Here is a 27509-nt window from a genome sequence, read left to right as displayed (position 1 = left end):
TTTGTTTGTTTGTTTCTCTTTTATTTCATTTTCTAGAACGTGTAATAACTGTTATATTACGTACGTTATTCAAGGTGTTATATTTTTCCCTGATCACTTTAACCGCATATATGCGTAATTAATTATCGTGCTCTTTGTACCACTTATCACTTTAAATATCATCAGATATTCTTTATAAGCAGATAGGAGTACTAGGCTAGGCCTTTCCATACGGTTTAGATATCGACATTCCGACGTCGCACATCGAAAAACAACGTTATCAGTTTTGATGCAAAAACGGTGTTGAAATGGTCCACTATGCCTATGATTGATCAAGGTCCATTTCTAGGTTTCGACCGTAATTAACATCGAACGTTTCACGACAGCCAGAAAGAACATACAACGCAAAAGGTATGGTAGCCAGAGTAATAGGGCCAAGAAAAAAAGAAAGGAAAGGGGCAACAAACAAAATTGAGAACAGGTAATGGCTCAATTTTATACTTAATACTCGAAAAATCTCTCCTATTGGTAAAAACAAAAAGCTTTCTTAGCAAAACTTAGGCTTATATAGCGTCATGGCAGCCAAAAAAAACTTACTAAACGGCTAAAACCGGTATTTTTTTTTTGGGGGGGGGGGGGGGGGTAAATTTGGTATTCAAAGGGTTAAAGTGCACCTAACCCTGAAGATTGTTTTCCGCTAAAACGAATCCACTTGTTATTTGAAGCATTTGGGCGAAAAAAAATTTGAATTTGGTTGAATCCTCGATTTGTCATTCCCTTTCAATGTCGCGCCTGAAGTGTTACACGACCGCGTTTCAGGGAGCCTGGGGCGGCGGTTGCTGAGGATGTCTACTCAGGAACCAAACACAATAGCGCCTCAGTCAGCGCTCTGTATTTGCTCGAGAAAATGGAAAACAAAACTAATCGTTCCAATATATTTTGGGACTAAAACGTCCAAGTTTTGTTTCAGAATCATTTCGTTTTTGTCACTGGAGTCAGAGTTAGGTTTCGATTCGGAAGAAAGCGACATAAACTTCGATCGAGCACGTTCGACAACTGTGAACTCACTGCTTAGACCTTTGAAAAAAATTTGCAATATTTCAAGCAACGACGGGGAAGACTTCATTGCGGCCGAGCTGCTTGTATAGTAGGAATGGAAAGCTAGATACGAAGTGGAGGAGCAGACAAACGAAAAGCAGGAAAGAAAACTCAAGGACTGCTTTGGATGGTAATTTCGTCACCTAAACACAAGACTCCCACGCGTTTTAATAACCCGTTTACATTTGTCCTTAGCGAGAATGTATTTTGTCAAGGTATGGTTGTTCTATTAAAACCAGTTTGTGTTTTACTTTTTGGAATGCTTCATGTTTAAAAGAGCGACGTAAGTGCTGCAGTTTTCGAGACTTCACGACCTCCAAAACACTGGCTTCGATCGATTGAAAATCGTAGGATTGTTTGGACCTGTGTTTTTCAAGCTACGGGAAGCAAGACGGAAGGAAACATTTCATACAATTACCGATTTCACATAGCCACACGTTTTAAGTCGTAACTCCAAATAACCAGTGTAATATACTTCCCTGGGTTACTTGATATGCAGACGTAACTTAACGTAAATTATATAAAATTCTGATGTTGAGGTGTTTAGGCTAAAAAGCTGTTAGGTCACAATTTTTATACTTGTAAAACCAAGAGTTTAAATCGTTTTTGAAATTCTTATTATCTTATAAGTGTAAATAGTTTTTAATTTCTAACTTAGGATAGAGGGCCACTGGTTCGTCAGCCTTTTACTGTTATGTGTTACCCTCTGTAAATAAAGTTGTTACTTACTTACTTACTTACTTACTTACTTACTTACTTACTTACTTACTAAGGAGAAGCTAAGCACTACAGTTTAAATGATCACGGTTGCAAAGTGACAAATGTAAAACTTAAGAATCTAACTCTTAGTAAGTCAGTCAAATATCAACTTCGTTTACAAGATTACACGAATGAAGCTAAAAACATCCTTGATGTGAAAAATAAGTAAGCGTCGTTCTTCCTCAACACGTTTTGTTTCTTTGTTTTCTTTATGTGTACAGCGGAGCGAGTTCTGACATTTTCTTCGTCATTTGAATCCGTTCAAAGGTACACCACTCTTGTTAGCTTAAGCTTACTTGAATACCAACACAATCAGAAACAACTGTGTTAATATATTAAGTAGCGACAAATTGAAACGGAACTAACACACGACTGTGGCAATTATGCGGACTAGAATATTCACTCAGCAAGCCCGTATGTAAGAGTCAAACACGTGATCATGGTATTTTTTTGCTGAATAAAAATGTTCTCCTACCAGCCCGCTAGACTGATGATAATATGATTGATGACTCAATAGCACAGTATATTCGAAGACGAAAAAGAAACTACCACAACAACAGCAAAGGCAAAATGTAAAACTTCCTGAGAATATGCTACAACAGAATTAAACGTTAATGAAATATGTACTAGGCGTTCGATAAAAGCACGCAATTGAGGTGCTTTGGTCCCAATCAATCATCAACACTACATTACTGTATCACGTTCGTTATTTAACTTATTCAGCTGTGACCATCGATAGCAATATGACACCGCAGTTGTTAGTGGTTTTAACCTTGGCATCAGTTGCCAACATGGATAGGTGCACGCGATGATGTGGACAAATCAGTCAGCGGCAAAAGTTAACTGACACAATAACAATAGCTCAGTAAAATTTTCGCTCAGCAAGGAGCCCTAATCTCGAAGTAAATCACAAGACAATTGCATGTTTTCTGGAAGTTTCTTCAAACACATTCCGCCCATTTCAACTGGTCTAGCGGAAGGTCCATCCGGAAATGATGAATTGTTTAAAGATGCGAACTCAGTTAATTTAGATTCCAAATAAAGATAAGAAAGAAAACGTGAGTTTAAAGCTAATACATCTGATGTTGAATACAAACTCGCCTAATGTAATTAATTTCCTTTCGGATTCATTTTAGTTACAGATAATAATGTATTGATCAATTCAGCAACGACAGTGAATGAGACAGTTTTTCCCCAGACAAAAGAAGGCCCCCTAAACGAATAGGTCATCTAAATTTGAAATAACGTTTTTGTGACCACATGTAATGAACAACAACTTACATTTCGAGGACGATTTGCGTTTAAACAAGGGCTGCTGCATTTGCGGCACATAGATGGTCTGTGTACAGCTCTCTTATCGACAGCTTCCTTCCTTTGTGATCCTCTTGGAGGCGAATGCGTAGATGTTGGTTTAACAATGACGCGATTCGCAAACTGATCTGGATGATTTACAGCCAGCAAATCCTGTTCAACTGTTGTTAGTCGCGAGTCTAGCCGATGTAAAGAATAGCACGTGAAACCAAGTGAACCCAACGTCAGAATTAAATTGAAAGAGAGGCCGAAGAGGAGAGCGCTTGAGCTCTTACTGCTTTTGCTTTCCATGTTTGTTGATCAACTTATAGATTGCGCGACTGACGAATGCATGCCCTACCCTCTCTTTATGTACTTTACTATATGTAGCTGGTTTTGATTTTCAGACGATCATATGATGTCAAGTCAATGTTGACCTCTTTTTGTGGTACTCGTATTACCATTGATTTGTTTTCGTGTTCTGCACGACTCGTTTGAGTATCGGTGACAGTTTCTGTTCGTGGTTTCCTTTTTTTTATTTTTTATGTTTATATAACCCACGAGAAGGATCGAATTTTGAAGAGGTGAGCCAAAGCAACTGGGGTTTGTTTGGAGTCCAAGTTAGCCCTACGTAATCAGTATTATGTACTGAAAAAGATGTAAAATTTCTCTAGCTTTGTTTTTTTGTTGTGCAAGTGTGTTACGTGAATATCGTCTAAAGGGCAATCCGTGTTATTTAAGATAATCATGCATCCTCTCTTATCTCGTAATCCGACGGCTTGAATTCTTTATCCGTGGGCCCTTTTTTTAAGATAACTGGCTGTGACATGATAATGCCACCATTGGATGCAAGTCCGCCTTAGGCGATCAGATTTTAACAACACAAGTTTTTTTTTTTTATTTCTGCCTTTCTCTACGACTACAGCAAAGCTGCTAGAGCAAGCCAATATCCTCCTAAACCAATGATTTCTGCGCTCTGTAAACACAGACAAAAAAAAACTTTGGATAAAAGCGAGTGCTGTTTTCGACGAATAGATGAGTTATATTCCAGTATAGAAAAACAAAGTTTTAAGAATATTGAGATTCCTGTTGAAATGTTTTCTTGAATATTTCATACAAAGTTACACGGCTCGTTAGTTTTGCCCTTGATGTAGATTGCCGACGCAACTGGGAACACTTATTTGTGTCCACTAAACGGCGATTGAACAGCATCCAAACTGGCACGCGATAGTATCAGTTTAAGTTGAACATTAATTAATGTCTCGTGCTTGGTCCGTGCGCCTGATGACGGCAGGGATCTATGTTTTACTGTTAGGTATTCATTACCAAAGTACAAGTGTCATTTGTAAAAGGGTCACAACAGGATTTTTACCTGTTCATTTTCGTTATCTAGTGGTATTAATTTTAAAGGTAGTTTCGAGGGGAAACTTGCCTATTGTGATGGTCGACGATGTTACTCGGGATAATAATAATGACAAAAAAAAAAGTATATAGTCGAGGTTATTTATTTATTTATTTATTTATTTATTTATTTATTTATTTTTGCGCAACATGAGAGACATGAGCAATGCGTACAGGTACATTAGGTACAGCAGTAGGGGTTAGTTTTACATGTCATATATTTTTTTTTTTTTTGAAAGCTTTAAAAAAACAAAACAAAACAAAACAAAAACAAAAAACATTACCCGGTTAGAAAATCACTGCTTTACGAAGCCGAACTAAAAGTTGACTTTATTTAGGGCTAGCGACGTTATTTCTTCTTGCATCCCGACAAAGATGTCAGTCTGTCAGCAAATCTCAGAACGAGATCGATGAAGACTGTTCTTCCAATTCGTTTGCTCCGGACCTTTTTAATAGCATAATTTTCTTGATGGAATGTGAAAATTTCAATACTGCTTTAATTTTACTCAACATTACTGAAACCATCAACTACCATTTGATACGAAGAGGTCTCTTTCTGTTGCCTTTTCAAACTTTTGTCTGGATCTTAAAACGTTTGTTAAGATCCAGTGTGCATTCTCTGCATGTGACCGTGTCGTTCCTGAACGCAGACCCTGTTGAAGGAAAACCCCGTTACGCCCTGTAACAACTAACGCAAAATGTAACATCAGCACAAATTGTAACAACTGCTAACGCAAAATGTAACGATTTCTCAAACTCGAATTGTAACAACTTCTTTACGCAAAATGTAACACTTATTTTAACACGAAATGTAACAACGTAAAATGTGACAACTCTGGTCTCAATGTATGTAGAAGGAAATTCAGATTTATTACATTTAATTCTACCAAGGTTAAGAACCCCTGTCAGTTAAATTATAAAAGCCTACTAGTCACAGTTGAAAATTTCTCCAGATTAAAAAAAATGTTCGTGTTTGTCATACCAAGTTCGTGTCTGTCCGTCCGAGTTCAAGGACGGACAGCACCTTGATATCTTCTAACGCTATGCAAACAACAACAAATATACAAGATATCCGAAGGCACGATCACATAACTTGAGACAATTTCTTGTCCACTACCTTTAGCTTTGCGCAAAAAAGTGGTCATCTGTGGGAGGTGGTCGCTTACGTCGCCAAGACAGAATTGACTGTATTAGATAAAATCATTTGGTTACAAAAAGTCAGGGTTTTTTTTTTTTTTTTTTCCCTCGAATTAAAACTTTAGAGCTAAAGAGCGGTAGAACAACTCTTTTACCCTTGTTAAGAGGCCCTGCGCCTAAGAAACGACCGATGATTTCCGGCTAAAAAATAAAATCGGCTGATTTTTATCTCCCAAGCAGAGGTTATCGAATACTATTTAAAAATGAATATCTTTTGTTTCAGTTTCGCTTTAAACCAAAAATATTGAGCCGCAAACTTTTCCCGTCTGATAGCAGCAAAATCAGGCCGAAAATAAGCCTCCGCGAAAAACTGTTCAGAAATTACTATCGCAACGCAAAATAATGAGAAAACTACACAGTGTTGAAGAAAAAGGCCTTTTAATGCAATATCATTCGATAAACATCAAAAAACTTCCGAAGCGATTAAAAAATAAAGTTTCAAATATTGCATACTAAATTAGATGGAGCGTTGGAGCTGATTTTAAAATAACTATTTCTCAAAAGTTCAACGCTTTTGAAAGCAATCACAGTGATGAATCAGACATTAGAGGGATATACATCACGTTTCTCGAAAAACATTTTTCGGCCAAAGTATATGCCAATACGGCCGTGGATAGCGTGTTAAACGCCACTTTAAACCTTGCTAGGCATTCAAAGACCATCCTGAGTAGAAGGATGTATAATTGAAAGAGAAAGGAAAATGAAAAATACGCAGAAAAAGAAAATAACTCGAAATTACCCTCTGCTAACGAAAGTTGAATCTGGAAAATGTCGTCGTGTGACAGCGGCCATTGACGTCTTTGTCACGTCAAGTCGCAAGAGCGTGGGAAAGCGAGTCTGCAATGTCCTTCGGGCGGTCAGCGGCTAGGGATCCAGTCGTCTCAGACTACGCCGCGGCCAAAACGGTGTGGCGCTTGAGGAAGTTTTTCTTTTTGAGTGACCATCATTTGTGAAAAATAACGTAACATTGTTCCACTAAACGTTTTCTGGCCGGGACAAAAATGTTTTCCTATTTGTGCATTCGTTTGGATTCCGCCGCTGTTTAGACAAATGAAGGTTGTTGTGACCGAATTTAGCTACCCGCACAGAATGTACAATTCGAGTTAACGTTGTACTTAGTTGCTTCAAAAAATGTTACATTTCGCGTTAGTTGTTACATTTTGTGGCTAACAAACCGCCCTCTATTAAGGGCCTGATTACATGGTGAGTTTCAGCCTGGTTAGCCGGGCTGAAATTTCAGCCCGGCTTCTGAAACAAATTCTCATGAAATCAAATTGGCGATTACATGAAGAAGGACTCAAACCGGGCTAGGATTTTCAGCCCGGGGAAACGGACTGAAAAGTCTGAAAGAATCCCATGTAATCGAAACGGAATTTCAGCCCGGGCTGAAAAGCACGAAATAAGATGGCTGCCACTACGAAGTAGAAGCGATCTCAGTGGAATAAAGGCGATAAAATAGAGAATCTCTCTAATTCCAAAGCTTAGATGGGATATAAGAACATCAAGACAAGGTGAAACAGCACGAGGCTGTCAGGGAAGCCATGAGCTCGGCAAGCTTGAGGACATATTTTCTTTGTATAAAAGTACGTCTTTCTGGCTGAGAGACAGGTTTCGTTTCAGTTCCATCATCATTGTAGGGTGTTACTATCCCAAAAAGTTAAAAATTGAGCGCCAACAAAAGGTCAAACTACGAGAGAAGCAATGCGCCTATTTTCACGATTCGTGTTCTCGGTGCCATTTTGATTCTCTGGAGACTTTTCGCAGACAATTTCATATTTGGCGCCGAGGCTAATATGTCAGCCCGGGCTGAAATTCGTTATGTAATCGCAACAAAATTTCAGCCCTGCTAGCCGGGCTGAAATTCGTCATGTAATCAGGCCCTAAAAGCGCTCGGAACTGTTTGCAGAAGTACAGGAAGGAATAAAAAATGTTGTTTTATTTGAACTGTCATTAAATTTAACGCAAAACAGAAAAAAAAAAAAAAAAAAAAAGAAAAAAAAAAAAAAGTAGTTTCTTTTCTCAGTAAAGACCACGTAATATTATGTAGCGAATTGCGTTATATCCATCTAAGGCAAACTGTTCATTCATAGAATACACGCGACTCAGTCTTTGAAAGAAAATAAATTTCTGGAGTATCATAACATAATTTGTAATAAATGAAGCAAAAAGTAAACGGGAAACTGAGTAAGATCTATGACAACACAAAACATATGGGAACTTCCAGCGGGGCTTTAGGTTAGGAACATAGCTCAAAAATTGTCCCGATTACAAACATTCAAAGTGAATTGCAATTCAATAACTGTTATTACATTTAAGCCTGCAGTCAAATATTCTTTCGTTAAAAAAAAAAAAAGGCATACAAACGAGGCGAACAGGTCAATACAAAGCAAAATTGACCCTTTCGCCTCATTTGCACGTCAAACCGCTGATAACTGTAATAACAGTATATACTTACTTATTATACTTACTTCCTCAAAATCGAGAATATATGAGAAGTTTCAACTAGAACGGTCGACATTGGACTGAAAAACCAAAATCTATACTTCCGCGTACGTTTGGCGCGGGAAATGAAAAGCACGCCCCTTAAATCGAATTAAAAAAACAAAGCAACATGATGCTCCTGTGCACGGTATTCTGTAAAGGAAATAGAAACTGAGGAAATCTAATAACATAAAATAATATCTCTTTTGTTTAGAAAAAAAAAAAAAAAAAATCCAGCAAACAAAATGTATTGTGTCTTTGTCCTATCTTTCTTCGAACAGTGAGCACAATTTTTTTTTTTTTTTATAACACGAACAGAGGTGTGTATTAGTTACGTCAGCTGCCGTATTTGCTGGATTAAACGTCGGTTACCCTGTAAGTAGGACCTCAAGAAATGACAACTAAAAATACCGTAGAATATAAGGAATAAACATCGAGTTAAACTAAAATGTAGGAGTAAAATATGCTTGGCTAAGGGGTTTCAAAGTATTATTAACGAAGAAAATTCAGAGACCTTCTTCAAATGCCAGTTCCAAAATAAGTCGCCGCAGTATAGATGCTTGCGTTAATTTCGGCGTGAATAATATCCACTTTCACGTATATGCACCGTACAGCAATTTTACATGAATGGACCGCGCGCACCCTAAACTGATTTAAGAATGGATTGGCAGCACTGAGTAGCGCCAGTGCTGGAAGGCACCGAGATCCAAGGGTTTCACATCATATCCTTGTCCGATTACTTTCAGGAAAAAATGTTTCCTAACCAATGGAGGTTATTACTCATTTATTATTTCTTTTTCTAAAATAACCGCACGGCGAAAAATAAAATAGACGCCCCAAAAGAAAGCCAGCACGTTGAATCTTGAATGGTTTTCTTTCTCACGAACTGTTTGATTTGCTTTTTTGATCAAGAAACGCGTTTCACGCCGAGATGCTGCATTGATTTTCATTGCAATTTAAAAGTACAAAATTTAGACTTCTTGTTTTAGTGAAGAATACTCATATTCTGACAAAGACCCCGTGTTTTCCATCAGAACCTGTGTTCTCCGCGCCCCGTGTTTTCCAGACCTACCCTGAACCCCGAAAGCAGTACCCCGGGTCCCCGGCCCCGCGTTTTCCATCTAGCCAATATAAAGTTCTTTATCCAGAATTACACGGGGGAAAGAGTCATGTGATCCAATGAAAATAACCAAAAGCAAATACGCGCACTGATTGGTTTAAAACCCGCGTTTCTATTTAACAAATAAAGAAGCGTCGACTGTGCTCTGTTCTATTGTAAAGCACGCAGGAAGCGGTAGAGCACGAAAGAAGTGTAGGGGAAAACACGAGACGTAGTCGAGTGTTTTTCCCTACTTCTTGAGTGCTCTACTGCTTCCTAAGTGCTTTACAACAGAACAGAACACAGTCGAGGCTTCTTTATTTGTTTTATGATAAAGAATCCGATAATTTCCTCACGCATTTCAGTCGCAGAATTTTCAAACCAAACGTTATTTTCCAAACGAGCAAAAGTGGCGTTAGCCGTGCACTGTTCTGTGATAAAGCACGCTAAAATAAGCCAATCACAATCCTTGTTAGAATTGTTCAACTAATTTGATTGACTAACGTAGCGACAGCTGTCAATCACAAACTGGACTTCAGCTAAGCTTTCAGTTTCGAGTAGTTTGAGCGGCTTTCAAGAGAAGAACGATGCCTTCAAAGTTCACTTTTAAGTTAATTTTTAAATACGGATCTAAAGGCAGGTGAAGTTTGTAGTCCAGAGGAATCCGGCCGTATTGTGGCCCATGAAAACGTGCACTTTTCCAGTGGAAATTACGAAACGCTGAGCTCAAAGCTTGCGGATGAATATGCGAAAAGCCAAGTTGAATTTGAAAGGAGCTACAGTTATTTGCGGCTTGTAGCCGCATGCAGCAAGATTGTCCGAACTAGCGTAAAAGTTAGAAAGAGTAAACGGCTCCCACTGGTTCTACTCCGAGCACAGAAGAGAAAATCAGAGCAAGCTTTGCACTGACCACTCGTCGGCTCACTTCGCTGAGATGACCGGAGAACGAGCGTTACTACACTGCATGTAAGTGTTGTTTGAGCAATTGAGCATTTTTACAAAAATAAAGTTCAGTCATCATAAACAGAGACAGTTCAATTGCTGTTTTCTGTCGTTGTTTTACTTCTCAAGTATAATTTCTGCCTTCGTAATAAATATAATGTCTTTTATCGAAGCACTGTTTAGGTTGAGAATTTGTTTATTTCGCTACGTGTTTTTTCGGCGGGAATCTAACAAAACTTGTTATTTTAGTACAGTTTTAACACCACTGTTGCTAACAATGGTCTCTGTGAGCCATATTCACTACAGACAAATAGCTCGTTTCCATCGCGCTTGTCTGAATCACAGGAAATGTTTAACTTGGGGCAAATTTGTCAAAATTCCAAAATTCCAAAATTTGTCATCAACCCGTGCTCTGTTCTCTGATAAAGCACGCTCTTTCAGCCAATCACAGCACGCGTTATATGGAAACTTTATTATAATAAAGAGCTCGAGATTTCCATTGCGTGAAAGTTGAAGAGAGCGCAGCCCGAGTCAACTATCACGCGATAGATATCGAGAGCGAATAATCTAATTGTTTTAGTATAAATCTACCCGTCGTGGAAAACGTTATCAAAATCCTCTTCACAGACACATCGAAAACGCCAAGAAGCAGCCGTCATTTTGTTAACAAGGGAACATTACTCTACTCTACTCACTATCTATCACAGAATAGATAGCAGAAGCGTAGCCAGCGTAGCCAGAAGCGTAGTACGGCATTCGTGATAAGACGCTTGCAGATTTATGCTTAAACTCGATAGAAACACGATACATATTATTATTATTATTATTGTTATTATTATTATTATTGTTATTATTGTTATTATTATCATTATTATTATTATTATTATTTCTTAACTGAAACACTCACAGAGACGATAGCCGTATGTAAGTGTTTCGCTTTTTTTGTACTTTGCCCTGCCTTCCCAACACAGGTGATTCTTGTTGATTATTTGTTCGTGAAGATAACATTCGTTTCAAAAGGTTTTACATAAATTAGGTTACCATTAACTGATAATGAGTACAAGACAACCTCAATTACTTAAAATGAGTATTCGCGTTTTCCTTATTTTAGCAGATCCCCCATCATCCCGCGTACCTCAAAGAGAGTAAAAAAGCAAGTAAACAAACAACAACAGGCCAAAATTCAACAAACAGGTAATGAAGAGGCAATTTTATGAAAAACGTTGACATGCGAGATACTTTTTAAATATCGCCCTTCTGTGGGGTTCACAGGGTTAAATTTTAGGTGTAAAACGGGCAAAAAATTTAGCCATTAGGCGTAAAAATTGGAAAATTTTAACCGTTAACCGTACAAAAGGTTAACTGCCGAAAAATATTAGCCACGAAATTTAAAGAGTCAATGTAAGGTCTCTTGTCAAGACTTGTTTTAACTTGTGTCGTAGCTTGGTAGTGCAAGGAAAAGCCTAGAAACAGCAATTCTCATCATTAGATTTCTTTTTCATCCCGAAATGGAACAAAGACCTACAATATATTTTTCAGTAGTGAAAATAAATTTTCTTAGACAATGAAAATCAATTTCTAACCTTTTTACACAATATCAATTAATTTCTTAGATTTCTTTTGACCATAAGGAAAAGCAATAAGGCGTTGGCCATAAACTAGACAACATCTTAATCTCCTTAGCCGTAAAAAACCACCGGCTCATTGAAACCTCTTAAAACAGGTGGACGATCTCTAGTATCAGCTATTCCTGGTTGTTGTCTTAGTGGAGTAGTGTTAAAAATTAGAATTTTCACTTGCATAGATATAAGAGATAACAAAGTACCCAGCTGAATAACGACTGAAAATTAAAACAAAGAAGAAGCTATTTTTCATTATAATCAAACCTACATTGCCAAACCGGTCTTTTAGTGGATTCCGCCATCAACACTCGTGACATAAAGAGATTATAAAGTGCAACACTGACATCAAGTAAATATAATTTAATCGCCACATCTTGCCGCGGTGATTCAGCCAAGATAAAACACCTCCACCTCGTCAGGTTTGAAGTAATGAGTCCCAGCCAGGATTGTGTACTGGTTTTGTACTCCACTTGGAACAGAGTATTCGTTGTATTGACCAAAGTCTGTGTATGAATTAGTGTTACTGTTGGCATTGTTAGCAATGCAGATGTCCCACCCTCCACCAAATGTCGGACCAAAACTTGAGCTCCTGTAAATTGCACGTGATGGCTTCGTCACCACGCTCTTAAATGGTCCAAGACCTTCTTTGTTGCGGAGTGAAAATATAAACGCATTGGAAGTGGAACCATAACCACTACTGATATCTAAATAACAAGAAAAATAGATACAGAAACATGTTTTAGAAAAGAAATGTTTAGGAACTGCTAGCATAGCTACACAATTGAGCATTAAGGACTTTAAACAGGGCGTTGAAAAATCTCAAACATAGTTTACTTGGATTTAGCAAATTACTAGTCATCGGCTTTTCTTTAGTTGATTCAATATCAGAGACAAGGGGAAGTAAGGATCTCTTTTTTTAAGCCAGGAAAGGGAAGAGTTATTACGAATTGGCAGGTTATTATTTTATGTTGCAGCATTAGAGTGAGTTTCATGTCAGAATTTAAAGCCCAGAGTAGCTTTAGGGCTTGAACTTTTTAATTGAGTCATCCTTACAGTGGATGAGTTTGATCATGTGCATCAGTTTTAAATGCATTTTCAGCCTTTTTTTAAATTCTTCCGGGAAACTATGCTGACCGTATTGTGTAGGCTCATCTGTACTTTGTAGTTTACTCATATCGCTCTGGCCTTAGTGTAAAAGCTCGAGACTTTTAGCGCCTGCCTAGTTCGGACAGGGGCTCCTATTCGGGATCATCTCGGAAACGTTGAGGAAGGTGCAAACGTGAGCCCAATCCATAAGTTTTATAGCTAGGCTGCCCCACTAGCTGGGAGTGAACGGGAGAAAAAACTAAAGATGGCGAGAGAGAGACAGAGAGAGAGAGACAGAGAGAGAGAGACAGAGAGAGAGAGAGAGAGAGACAGAGAGAGAGAGAGAGAGAGAGAGAGAGAGAGAGAGACAGAGAGAGAGAGAGAGAGAGACAGAGAGAGAGAGAGAGAGACAGAGAGAGAGAGAGAGACAGACAGAGAGAGAGAGAGAGAGAGAGAGAGAGAGAGAGACAGAGACAGAGACAGAGAGAGACAGAGAGAGAGAGAGAGAGAGAGACAGAGAGAGACAGAGAGAGAGAGACAGAGAGAGACAGAGAGACAGACAGACAGACAGACAGAGAGAGAGACAGAGAGAGAGAGAGAACCTGTAAGAATATTTTTAACGACTCTCGTCCGCCCATCTTTGGTTTAACGACTTGAAAAGTAAAAAATCTCAATTTCTCAATTATCTTAGATTCCCCCATTTATCGCGGGAGGAAATAGAGCAATTTCGGGTGGGAACCTGATCTACCTGCATGTAGTCTACGGAGAGGGCGGAAAAGAAAAATTCGGCGAGCAAGGCTAACGGACGAGCGCGTAACCGAAAAAAATGGAGGGCGAAGCGATCAGGGCGGGGCGGTGGTACGTTCGGGATCGCCGGGAGCCTGTTCAGAAGCTAGGCTGCACGTTTTCGATCGCCCGTTTAAAATGGGGTTGACGGGCCCCTACTTGAATCCTACTGGTCGTGACTTTTGTACATTTGCGGCTTCCTTTTCGGTCTCTCGACCTTTCTTTGATTCCTTTCGGAGATATCAATCAGACTGAACTGTGTATCATCTTGTGTTTATTCCATTCAGCCAAGGCTTACAGTATCTGATTAGAGACGAGCATGATGATGACCTAATTATACGTACATGATTTACAGTTAATGTACTGATTTCATTACAATTCCCTCGTGTTTTTGTAGGGTACTTTATGTTGTGTTATAAGGAGGCTACGTCAGTACGTGTGTAGGGTCTTTCGCCGTGTCTGTCGTTCAAGGTTTAGGTTAGCCAGCCACCCTAGGAAATGAATAGTCATGCACCACATCCGACGACTGCCTACTGTAATATCAGAAGGAATTTTAAGTAGACTTAAGCCGTCAGACTGTACAACAGCAAATTTGTACGGGCTATAGGTCTGCGTGGTTTCGGTTGTCTAATCTGCATGTCGCTTCGCCGAGTTTGACACCTCTGTAATTTGCCATGTACTTATGCATTGTTTTGCCTCATTTTTATTGCTTTCCAGGCACAAAATGCGAAATTTCCCGTGAACATGTTTAATTGCATTCTATATTGGGACGCCAGGCCCGGCTGTTTAATTAGAACTGTTGGCAAGTACAGTATGGTGCTTCATATTAGGACTATCACGGATATCGTTTGTCCTCGTCCGACTTTTCTTCGAAGACGCCTTACCTTTTACTCTGGGAAAGCAATACGTTTGTCTAGAGAAGTTCTTATGTTTCTTGCATCAATGAGCGATTTTGTCTCTCGAGCTCGATGTGTAGGTTTATTCGTCCTTTGTTCATCCCGGCACCACCTGATTCAACTGTAGTTACGCGCAAGTCCGTTGACTGTTTCGCGTATTGTGTATGTCATTGTTTGGCTTCGTTCATATTTCTGATTTTATTGCAGCCTTGGCCAGTCGTGGAAAGACCTAAAAAAGAAACTTTTCCCAAAACCAGTTAGGAGAATCGCGAAAACGTCTTTCCCACGAGCTAGATAACTAGACAGATTTCTTGCTCCTTATTCAGCACTCAAGTATTAGGGAAACCTTGCAGACAGTCTTTCAAGATGAATTACAATTCGCCTTTCTTAAAATCGCGCTCGCAGTCTGCGCGCGCCATCTTTCTGATTGACACTAAATGAGGGAACCAACGGAGTGTTAGCAGCGCAGTCAAAATTAACGATCAGAGTGTATAACAGCTCCTGGTATACCAGAAGAGGTTTGTTAAAGATATTCTGACAGGCTTTCTCGCCATCCCTCGCCTTAGTTCACCCGCGTTGTTCTCAGATTCGCCCTCCATTTTTTGTTGCAACTATCTAGGAATATCACATCAAGGAAACGATAATTTGATTTATGGGTTACTTTCGGGAGTGAATATTTCCGTGGTAAGAAATCGAACCTTCTAAGTATACCTGTCTTGGACTTAGGGATCTGGGACTCCACTGCTCAGGAGCCATTCTAAGTTTTGCAAATAATACATGAACTTGATATCCACTATTTTTTTTAAATTTTATCTTGTATTTTTAAATTATCACGATGTCTTGTATTTATTATTATATTTTTAGTCCAGGGCCTCTCTGGATATCAGCCTCGTCACTGAATGGGCCACACTGGCTAAATAAAGTTTACCTTTACCTTTATCACAACAATATATATTCGATATTTCTCTTGGCTACACATTTTGTTGTTACCGCTTTCCTTGTGCACATCCCTTCACATTCCCTAATGACTTGTAACCCAAAGCTCTATTCTATCCTTGTTCACTAGTATGGCTAACCTTCACATGTCTAGCATCAAGTGGCATGGTCATTCTGCACGAAGCCAGTTTTTACACGATGTTAAATGGTCCAGTTAATTTTTTTTTTTTTTTTTTTTTTTTTTTTTTTTTACCCGAGCAATCATTGCTTTAGTTGTCGTTTGTTTTTAAGGCTGAAAGTTATGCAACAACCTTTGTGGTTTTGCGTGGATGACAAAATTTGTTTGGCTAATCGTTGAGCCATGGTGTCGAATAATGGCCGATTTGGTCTTCCGTAGTACTGGACCCTAGCCTGAATTTACGATGTCTCCCGGCATCGGCGCACTCTCGAGGAGGTGACTGAATTTTAGGCTAATTGGACATAACGCTAGGAACTTATTTGATAGCCACTATCCCAGAAAATTCCTATCTTTCTTCTCCCAAAATATGGAAGTCTTATAAATCTTCCGGATATGAGGACGATTATTCCTGTGAGCTACCAAATTTCGAGCTTAAGTTTTTTGCCGGGCCTCCATTTAAGAAATTTACTAATTTAAGCGAGCGGGAGCTGATTTAGCTGCTTGAACAAAGACACGCAGAAACAAACAAACAAAGAAACAAAAACAAAAAACACAACAACAACAACAACAGTAAACTGGTCTGTATCAACCTTTCGAGGATAGTAATGCATAGTGGGAATTTTAGAGAGAATTTTTCAGCGATTTGTTGGCATTAAAATTAAGCACAAGCTTTCACTGTAAACTTTCCATTTAAATGCTTTCGGCGCGCAAAGCTTGTACTTGATAATGTGCATGAGAGTTTTAACAAATTTCTGTTCTAAGTTAAGCCTTACATACGAAATCTTTCTGTTCCAAAAACGTTAAAGATAATAGTTTTACTGAGCTTTAATAAAGGAAGTTATATCAAATATTGGTAGCTTCCGATGAATCATTTCAGTGTACCCGGTTTTCAGTTTTGCTCGATCAGTTTTGCTCGCTGTTAAAGGAACAGCCACTTGAAGTAACGACGGCATCGAGCACAAAGAGGACAATCACATGACTTTTGGATGGCATATAGTTTATTTGTGGTCCGAGTAGCATCATATGTGCCCGAGCGGAGCGAGGGCGCAAAAGATGCTACATTTAAATTAATAAGAACAAATGTTTAAAGAGATGTAGCATGAAACTATAATATGTAAAGCTGTTACTACAATACGAATAGCTAAACAAGAGCCAAATAACATTCCTTTCTGTTTACAATAAAAGTCAAATGTAATCTAGTTTTAAAAATGTTAGTAACAATAATTAGCAAAAATCAAACGACTGCCTTGTAAGCTCCCGCCATCCCTCTCTGCCGTGGCGAACAAAACGAAAAAACGACGAAAACCAAATTAACTCAACTAACTCCTCGGCATCTTAGCAAACGCCGTTGGTATTCTAATCTTCAATGAGGTATCGATTCAATTTCTACCTGTCCTCTAACTGAATAGATGATTTGTGTTCTGGTTTCGCATCGTTTTCTTTCGTAAATAGCTTGGCCTTCTCTTCAAGCATTTTGTTGGCAGACATGAATTCGCTGTCTCATGGCCAGAAATTCCGGACATCGAGTCTGTTAATTTTCGTGCGGCATACGTCTAGTACACATTTTAGTGGTGCATATCGCTGTTCAGCACGGCGTACTTCGGGCTCAACGACATTACAGAAAAAGTTGTTGTACAAAAAGATGTTGTTGGGCATGTAAATAACTGCTGACCGAAGTAATTGCATAAAAGTAAAAACTAGAGAAAATTGCCTTTCAAACGATGTCTTTTGGAGCAAAATCGGACCATTTGCAGCCGAAATATCGCCGTGCAAAGACAGCGGATTTGGGGGTTTTAGCGTGGCTGTTTACGAGCTTGCTTTCCGTCATTGTACAAGCTTTTTAAAACCAAAAAGCAGAGCGAAAAAAATCAGCATCGCAGGTGAAAATTGGTCAAATAGTACATCATACGGTGCTTTTCTTCAAGCGATCGCGGCACTTGGGATATCCCGATTATGTTGTCTGCTACAGAGGACCAAAATCTTCTTGGGACGCAAAAATGGGATTTTAAGCCTCTGTTTTGTAGAGCATTGTATGGGCCAAGCTTCGAAAATAAACATCGATGAAAAGCAGGGCCAGTAACATTTTTTGATGAAAACCAACTTATCAGAATAGCCGAGGAAACTTTCCAGAACTCTACCGGATCGCGGCGCTTGTTCCCGGTGAGCCAGAACCTGCTCTATTTTATTTTGTTTTATTTCTGCCGTACATTTCCTTTGAGTGTTTGGCGGCCATATTGTCAAGTAACCTCGCGCGTGCGCCGTTGCGATGTCCGGAATTTCTGGCCATGTGCAAAATGTTTATGTTTCGGCTGAGTGGAGCACCGGTTAGCTGGCGATGAATGGTCGCTTTAATTCCAGTAGATGCACTTGGAGTATTGCTTGGCCTTTCTATGTTTTCCCTTTAGCGAAGAACTTTCGCATAATTTCACTCAAGTCCGTTGGACTTACTGTTTTGAGATCCACTGTAATCCTTCTTTTCTCACACCATTTCTCGAACTTTCTTACACCCCGCTCAGTTTTTTTCTTGGTGTTCTTCGCTTGAGCTTTTTGCTCAGTTTCATCCAGTTTCTCGTTGTCTAAGTCCGAGTTATGACTACAAAAAAGCTGAAAATCTGGGACTTCAAAATGTCTGAGCGTCAAACGTTCACTACAGAACTACAAAGTGAGCAAGTGCAAACTCATCCACAAAAATTCGCGCCAACTCTACCATTGAAATGGTATCCTTAGGATCTCACTGGCCGAGCGAAGTTGTTTGACCTATCTGCAGCCAATCAGAATTAGGGCGGAAATGCATTTTCAGCCCGCGCATTTCTCGTTTGGCCAGCATAATGGCGCATTTTACACAGGGCAGTTTAAGTCCCTTAAGCCTCAGTTTTATGTTCTGTTAAGGCTTTTTTTTTTTTTTTTTTTTTTTTTTCACTTAATAACGAAAGTTACAGAGACCATTTTTAAAAGCCATCCATATATTCAATTTTAACCTGTGGACACGAAACTTATTAATGTAAAACGAAATGGAAAGAAAAACGTAGCCCATAAACCTACTAGGACTGCTATCGAAGAAGAGCATCTCAAATTAAACATCTCAAAAGCTGGGGATGTTTTTTCGCTTTCTTCACTACTCTCCCTTTAAAGAAATGTCTGGTTAATCCAGATTGTTCTTTTTACCGACAGTAATTTTCGTTTGTTGTTAGCTTGACAGTTAGGTCAACTAAGCTATTTAAAGTTGTTTATTGGTCCGTAAACTGACTCACCGCATTCCAAGAAAAAATGTTGAGTTGTCGTTTTGTGAGATTTTTTCGCGCCGTTGATAGATACTTCCGTCCGAGGAAAGATTTTAAAAGTCTCAATGTTATAAAGGAAATGGTAAGGGCGCAGCGTGCAACTATCGAGTTATGGATGAAGTTGGGAGGTTTATTAAGCACTCAAGAAGCTACGCTTACGCTTCCTTCGTGCTTGGCTAACTCCCGCGTGCATCCATGACTCTATAGCTGCACGTTCCACGGTTAACATTTCTTAATTATTAATCCCCAACCTCGATGTGATTTTTTTTTTTAATTCCCCCACAAACCTCAGAGCCAAGTTACAAAGAATTTTAATATATCGGACATGGCTTATTGAATTGTCCTAACATAGGGTAGATGCTAATCTGTAAATCGCGATAAAGTTTCTAACCTAATATTACTAAGGGAATCCTGAACTGCTTAAACATATCTGAGCAAAGTATGCTCTTGGGATTTCCCTCTGAACGTAAACAGATCTAAATACTAGATCTACTGCTTATTCCTGCTCTATACCGTTATTTTTGTTTACACAGAATACGTTAACATAGGTGGTGTTATGGCTCGTTAAATTAGCAATAATAGATATACCCTGTGCCTTACAGGCTACTAACTGGAATCGGCTTCATAAATTTCTACTTTCAGACAGAATGGTGTTAAAAAAACGCGTTGATATATGGTTACATAATATTAACTGCCTTTAAAGTTCTTTTTAGTACGGCTACGAGCTCATTTTGCCTTAAAGAATTAGGTATTTTTTGTGCAAGCTCTTTTAAGAGCCGATCAACCATGGATGAGAAAAATATACTGGAGATGAAACACCGTTAAGTCTCAGATTTTGAATAAATTTGGGCCAACTTTTGACAGAATTTAACTGACAATAAGCAGTAGATTGTAGTAGCAGTAATGTATGTTTATTTAAGTTACCGAACTCTCTTTAGTTTACTCTCTTATATAAATTATGGCACTGTAAGGCGTTCATAGTGGAATGTAGGGGCTTGCTTACTAGTATAATGACACCCATTAGTATATAAATGCTTATGAACAAAAATGTCAGTAAAAGGGCGCTGAGGGGCTTACTATAAGGGGACGATTATTGAAAGGACGACACGAATTAAACTATGCCATGCTGTGTTTAATTTGTTAGTGATCTCTCAAGAGTAGAGCGCTTCTACAGGACTTGAGAAGGGAAAGCAACTGAATCACGTTCCGTTTATGCTTCATTAAATTGTTAGCGTTAACTCGTATTATTTACGTTCAACCATGTATTTTATATATATATATATATATATATATATATATATATATATATATATATATAATTTACATACTGTACATGAATTCGTAAGGAACAGCAACATTTTTATTGGAGCCGCTCACCAAGCTATCTTTGCGCGTCTTTGTTCTTAATATCTGCAGGAAATTTGTATTCTGAAAGTAGGCGGTACTTCAACAAATATACTTTATACCAGCTTTGGAAATCAAAGAAAACTAAACTCATTTTTTCCCTCTTTTTTTCACTTTGTTAATTCTCCTCAAAATCTGTTGTTACGTTTGTTAACCGCAATATTAGAAAGTAACGCGAATGTGCAAGCCAGTGAGGTGTATGGAAGGTAGGGTAGGACATTTCAGAATATTTTGCTATAAGCGAGTTTGAAAAAAAAAAAAAAAATGGACAGAAAGATAAACACTGACAGATGCTTACGGAGTAGGAAGCATACTGGCGTATTACGTAAGTTAAAAAAATGTCAAACGTCCACTCCATATAAATTAATCATCATAAAAACATATAGCGGGCCTACATGAGTACATTTAACTTATTACATGGTATTCAGTTCAATACAAGAGAGGTTGTTGTATAAAGCCTGCCTTCCAGATGGTAGAGGCTGGTACATTTAGTAGTAGGTCATGCGTGTTTTTTTTTTCTTTTCGACCGTAACCAATGCGTTTTTTTGTTTAAGAGTCCCTGTCCATAAATATGGAAAATAACTCGGCAGGGGTCGAAAATTCGATTTCCCTCATCTTTTTATGGTAGATAGGCTAGGGCATGACAAAAACTACTGGATAGTTTTTTTTGGCAAAATATCCTTTTATCTCAAAAAAAAAAAAAAATATGCAAATTACCAAATTCCGTACTTCCGTAATTCCGTAAAAGTACTTCGTAAATATAATTATTTTTCACCATGTGCGAAACCTTCAAATAGATTGAGCGTCTGGTGGTTGAATCGCAAAAGGATGGTCTACAGATTCCTGTAAAAATTTCTTTGGGCAAATGATTGTGAGCGACGCGAGAGCTTATCAAAGTACGTCAAAAATGCAAATATTTGACCATCCGTCGTCAAATTTCAATTTACGGGTTACACGTATATTTTAGCATGCGCCAAATGACTTGACCTACATTAAGCTGAAATAGACACAGAGCTGATAATTTCGTAATGTTCTAACCTTATTTGCTGTAAAAGGCAGGTCCAAAGCCGATTTGACGTGTTTTTCTCACCATTCGTTGCACATACAGCAGAAGTTTGCGTTTGTCAGGTTTGTTTACCTAATGTCCGATGTACATCGCCAACTGTCACGGTCGAATACCGTGAATCTGTGACCCTCTTTGGACACATATGATCACCACTGCATCTGAGTCAAAAACGGCTGAGTCATTTGTAGATAGTTGCTTGCTTTGCACTACACCAAAATATTACGTTTGATGATCATGGTTTGATCTATTGCTGCTTGAATCCTTGCTTGCAGCGGTTCCTTGTTTCTTTGTCACGCAATGCTGTCATCCCATTTTAAGAGACAGGGGTAGGACAATTTCTATCCTAATACGTAAGGCTCCGTAAGGCTTGGAACCACTGGGAGCACACAATCTTGTTGAGTAGGAAGAGATTAAATTAAGAAATGAAAAGAATGAATAGTTTACCTTGCCCCAGCTGTCATATTTTACTCGACCACCGCTACCTATATGCCCTGCGTAATACTGTAACGCTAAAACTCGTGCCTAGGTTCTTTCGCGCTGTGCAATTATTTTGGTTTAACTTTACATACAATACAGTGGGCTACCATCGGGGAAATGGGTGGTGACCGCTTAATAGGTGTTGTCCGCTTAATAGAGGTTGGTGTACCTTGAATATTTTTCACTAGCGGGTTATAAATTTCTTGGTGAACATGGTGTCAATTCAAGACACCCATGATAGAGGTGTGTTTGAATTATCACTCGTCACGTTCTATTTGAGACTCTTATCCGCCGTCGCCCTTTCCAAAACAAAGTTTTTAAATTTGGGGTGGCAGCTTAATAGGGGTAAAGACAATAGAGAGACCCTTATCGGAACGACCAAATGGTGGCCGCAGACGCTTAAGAGGCCCTGCACCTAAGAAACGACCGATGATTTCCGGCTAAAAAATAAAATCGGCCGATTTTTATCTCCCAAGTAGAGGTTACCGAATACTATTTAAAAATGAATTTCTTTTGTTTCAGTTTCGCTTTAAACCAAAAATAGCGAGCCGCAAAGTTTTTCCGTCTGAAAGCAGCAAAATCAGGTCGAAAATAAGCCCCCGCAAATAACTGTTCAGAAATTACTATCGCAACGCAAAATAATGAGAAAACTACACAGTGTTGAAGAAAAAGGCCTTTTAATGCAATATCATTCGATAAACATCAAAAAACTGCCAAAGCGATTAACAAATAAAGTTTCAAATATTGCATACTAAATTAGATGGGGCGTTGGAGCTGATTTTAAAATAATTATTTCTCAAAAGTTCAACGCTTTTGAAAGCAATCACAGTGATGAATGAGACATTGGAGGGATACAAATCACGTTTCTGGAAAAACATTTTTCGGCCAAAGTATATTGACCTTGTACAAAGCATTCAAAGTTACCGTTTTTACCGTTATCCTGCTACTTCGGCGAAACGCTTCTCTTTTGCCAATACGGCCGTGGATAGCGTGGTAAACGCCACTTTAAACCTTGCTAGGCATTGAGAGACTATCCTGAGTAGAAGGATGCAGAATTGAAAGGGAAAGGAAGATGAAAAATACGCAGAAAAACAAAATAACTCGAAATTACCATCTGCTAACGAAAGTTGAATCTGGAAAATGTCGTCGCGTGACAGCGGCCAATGACGTCATTTGTCACGTAAAGGTCGCAAGAGCGTGGGAAAACGAGTCTGCAATGTCCTTTGGGCGGTAAGCGGCTAGAGATTCAGTCGTGACCCATAACTCAGATCACGCTGCGGCCAAAACGGTGTGGCGGTTGGGGAAGTTTTTCTTTTTGAGTGACCATCATTTGTGAAAAATAACATAACATTGTTCCACTAAACGTTTTCTGGCCGGGAAAAATTGTTTTCCTATTTGGGCATTCGTTTGGATTCCACCGCTATTGATACAAATGACGTCAATGGCCGCTGTCACGCGACGACATTTTCCAGATTCAACTTTCGTTAGCAGATGGTAATTTCGAGTTATTTTCTTTTTCTGTGTATTTTTCATCTTCCTTTCTCTTTTAATTCTACCTCCTTCTACTTAGGACGGTCTTTGAATGCCTAGCAAGGTTTAAAGTGGTGTTTAACACGCTATCCACGGCCGTATAGGCAAAAGAGAAGTGTTTCGCCGAAGTAGCAGGATAACGGTAAAAACGGTAACTTTGAATGCTTTGTACAAGGTCAATATACTTTGGCCGAAAAATGTTTTTCCAGAAACGTGATTTGTATCCCTCCAATGTCTCATTCATCACTGTGATTGCTTTCAAAAGCGTTGAACTTTTGAGAAATAATTATTTTAAAATCAGCTCCAACGCCCCATCTAATTTAGTATGCAATATTTGAAACTTTATTTGTTAATCGCTTTGGCAGTTTTTTGATGTTTATCGAATGATATTGCATTAAAAGGCCTTTTTCTTCAACACTGTGTAGTTTTCTCATTATTTTGCGTTGCGATAGTAATTTCTGAACAGTTATTTGCGGGGGCTTATTTTCGGCCTGATTTTGCTGCTTTCAGACGGAAAAACTTTGCGGCTCGCTATTTTTGGTTTAAAGCGAAACTGAAACAAAAGAAATTCATTTTTAAATAGTATTCGGTAACCTCTACTTGGGAGATAAAAATCGGCCGATTTTATTTTTTAGCCGGAAATCATCGGTCGTTTCTTAGGCGCAGGGCCTCTTAATAGAGGTAACTGGTCAATCGGGGTTTTATTTACAGCATTTTACTGACAATAATTTTGGACTGTATTGACAACAGTCCTCTATTTTCTGTTACAAACATACCGATGCCTCGCCACTAAGCAAACAAAATACGCCAAATAAAATGGCGTGGCCGGGGTTTGTTTACTCACGTAATTACTAATTAAATTTAGACTGTTTTTCTCACGAATTATTTCCGATTTTTATTTCAGCTAGTTCTTGCTTCATTGATCTATAATTTGTTTATGGCGATTTTTTTTTTAAATTGTAGTGAACACAGGCACTAGCTTTATCAGCTGTTGTCTGAAACATCAGAACGTACACCAAACGTAATTTGGACCGAGGCCACGTTCACTATAGAATACCGTGACAATTATATAAATATACACATATTATTATATATATGAACAGATAAACAATGAATAAATTGCTTCAGTTATCCTGAGAATGATCTTTAGAAAATAGATCAAAATGTGCAGCATATGCCGTGACAGCATTGCGTGACGAACAAATATAACGGCTGTAAGATTGTGCTGCGCCGACGCGCTTATCAGCAATGGTCAGCAATCGATCAAACGTGATATTTTGGCGCAGTGCAAAGCGAGGACCTATCTACAAATGACTCAGACGTTTTTGACTTAGATGCAGTGGTGATCATATGCGCCGAAAGCTGGTCAGAGATTCATGGTATTCAACCAATAATAGGTTGCCAGTAGGCGATGTACAACGGACGTTAACGTTGTGTAAACAAGAGCAAACTTCTGCTTTTTGTGCGACGAATGGTGAGAGATCGGCTAGAAATACGTCAAATCGGCTTTTGGACCTGCCTTTTACAGCAAATAAGGTTAGAACATTACGAAATTATCAGCTCTGTGTCTATTTCAGCTTAATGTAGGTCAAGTCATTTGGCGCATGCTGAAATATACGTGTAACCCGTAAATTGAAATTTGACGACGGATGGTCAAATATTTGCATTTTTGACGTACCTTGAAAAGCTCTCGCGTCGCTCACAATCATTTGCCCAAAGAAATTTTTACAGGAATCTGTAGACCATCCTTTTGCGATTCAACCACCAGACGCTCAATCCATTTGAAGGTTTCGCACATGGTAAAAATTAATTGTATTCACGAAGTACTTTTAAGTAAATGAAATACATGTCTTCGAAATTTAATTATTTTGCACCCAAAAAGACAACGCAGCATTCCCTAAAATTAACTCAGTACACATTTAAACATTGCACAAATATATTTGAGTCTTTTAAAGACGGAAAAAATGATGTGGTTTTGCATGCGAGGCTCTCAAACTTGTTTAATAAAATGGTGCGTCAAATGACGATTTTAACGGAATTTGGTAATTTGCATATTTCTTTGAAATAAAAGGATATTTTGCCAGAAAAACTATCCAGTAGTTTTTGTCATGCCCTAGCCTATCTTCCATAAGAATATGAGCGAAATCGAATTTGCGACCCTTGCCGCGAAATTAAAAATTTGCCTGATTTTCACAGGCAGGCCCTCTTAACTTGTTTATTGTTGCCCTAGGCTGCCGTGTGCTTTTGAAGGATTTAACAATGCATCGTGACTCAAATAAACATAATTTTATAATACAGTGTTTCTTTGTCTTTTTGCTTTGCTTCGTGAGATGTTCGCAAGGATTCAGTTGCCGGTGTGTTCTTCACAGCGTCATGATCCAGTAGGCCGAAAGGTAGGAAGAAAACGCTCGAGGAAAAAGGCAAGAAGACTTTACTAAGACTGATGCAAAACAACTTCAGCTGGCCAAAGGTTTACAGCAAAACCGAAGTAGAGAAAAGTTGTTCCGAAACGGTGTAATGTATGGTAGCTTATGGTACTGAGGAAACGCAATGCAAAACATTAAATTTACAAGTTTTCATCCTTTCATGAAATTCCGTCGAAATTTCAATGACATTTCAATGACAATGACATTAAAATGTCGTAAAGCTCCGATGCCCAAGGAGATCTATCGTAATGTCCCGTCTAAAAAGGGTATTTTCGCTTCTAAGAAATTCTTTAAAGGAGCTTAATTATTTGAAGTTATTTTGGCCACGCACGAAATAACCTATAAATTGAACAAAACTTGACAATAATGCTTAACTAGAACAGAATTAAAAGCACCCAGGAGATAATAATAAACCATAAAGGGGCAAGGATGGTTAAGGATGGAGAAGAATAACACGGATTACAAAAGACCGACTTGAAAAATGAAGGCCTAACTTTTCAAGACGCGCTAACCGTGACGCAGCTCCTTTAAAGATAACAGAGAAGTAAATCTCACGACAGTTTTGAAACCGTAAAATCCCAAAGTCACACAGCCATGTTTGGTGCTCTAATTAAAATGTCATTTTTCGGCCAAGGTTTCATACGCAGAGGCGGAGATCCATCTCGTTAACATCAAGAAATCGTGACTTCTCCCTGGGGATATTGAAATTTAAGGGGGTATGGTACCCTAAAATATGGCGATGTTAATGAAAAATTCAATTTCCTGGAAATACAAGACTTAAGACCCTTGAGGACTTGTCAAAAACATTTTGAAAGGATCTTGCCGAATTTCCTTCCAGATGAGTGTGAAATTTAAGGAAAGTACACAGTGGTATAAGTTTTTTCACGCGGCAACGGCCATAGCAACGAATGTTTACCATAAGAACGTGACCAAAAATATAGATTATTTTTAACTTATTTGAACGAAACTATTTAGAAAAAACTTTTAAGACATGCACAACTCGATTGGTATAATTATTTGTGAAAAGCTTTGCCTCAAATTGCCGTCACAGGCTCATTCATTTCTCTTATGACAAGGAATATTTCCCACAACTGCGGTAACTTTTTACAAAATAGAACAACCATTGCACCCCCTCCCCCGAGATCCAATCTGCACCCCCGCCTCCCACTATTTGTGGCTCGTTAAATGCTTAATACTTCGTGTAAGAAACTTAAAATGCATTTTTCTCAAAAGTTTACTTTTGTACCGACTGACTTCGCGCCAACATTTCTACTTTGCAAGGTTTTTTAAGTAGAATTTCTGAAACTTGGGCTCATCAAAGACCAATATTGTCGTGATAATATAAACCAAAAAATCGTAACATTTTAAGGTCTGTCACGTGACATGAGATGATTTGTCCACTGGGTGTGGTAAAAAATAAGGTTATTTCCAAATAAAGCTGTAAAAAACACTGAAAATAAGAGTTAACTGTCAAAACTTAGGTTCATATCACAGAACAAAGCAGAAACTTACATGATATGCTTATTTGACAGTCAATTCTTATTTTGTAAAAGAGCAAGAAGTGTTGGCGTCAAT

General features: G+C 38.6%; 2 protein-coding genes and 1 long non-coding RNA gene across 6 annotated transcripts in view; 1 reads left to right on the top strand and 2 right to left on the bottom strand.

Annotated features, from left to right (window-relative positions):
- Nucleotides 1-27509, bottom strand: part of LOC110068142 (hemicentin-2-like) — a 206275-nt gene that overhangs the window by 63295 nt on the left and 115471 nt on the right. The window contains exon 1 of one of the 3 annotated variants that reach the window (XM_089271127.1): nt 3118-4085. The exons of 1 other annotated variant lie outside the window; for it this stretch is intronic. In XM_089271127.1, coding sequence (XP_089127253.1) covers nt 3118-3438 — 321 coding nt within the window. In that variant the 5' untranslated portion in view covers nt 3439-4085. Of the gene's footprint in view, nt 1-3117; nt 4086-27509 lie in introns of those variants that run through there. One more of the 3 variants, XM_089271129.1, reaches the window with a different exon arrangement.
- LOC110066513 (uncharacterized) overlaps nt 10343-27509 on the bottom strand; it is a 33319-nt gene continuing 16152 nt past the window's right edge. For both annotated transcript variants that reach the window (XM_089271123.1, XM_089271121.1), the window contains one exon: nt 10343-12572. In XM_089271123.1, coding sequence (XP_089127249.1) covers nt 12256-12572 — 317 coding nt within the window. In that variant the 3' untranslated portion in view covers nt 10343-12255. The remainder of the gene's footprint in view (nt 12573-27509) is intronic.
- LOC149105181 (uncharacterized) lies at nt 23384-23923 on the top strand. The gene is made up of 2 exons (XR_016201360.1): nt 23384-23472; nt 23549-23923. It is a non-coding gene; the product is annotated as an uncharacterized LOC149105181 (long non-coding RNA).

The sequence above is a fragment of the Orbicella faveolata genome, unplaced genomic scaffold (genome assembly GCF_042242905.1).
Source record: "Orbicella faveolata isolate gen_17 unplaced genomic scaffold, um_ofav_v1 contig_34, whole genome shotgun sequence".
Lineage (NCBI taxonomy): Eukaryota > Metazoa > Cnidaria > Anthozoa > Scleractinia > Merulinidae > Orbicella > Orbicella faveolata.
This window is presented reverse-complemented; position numbering and strand designations above follow the sequence as displayed.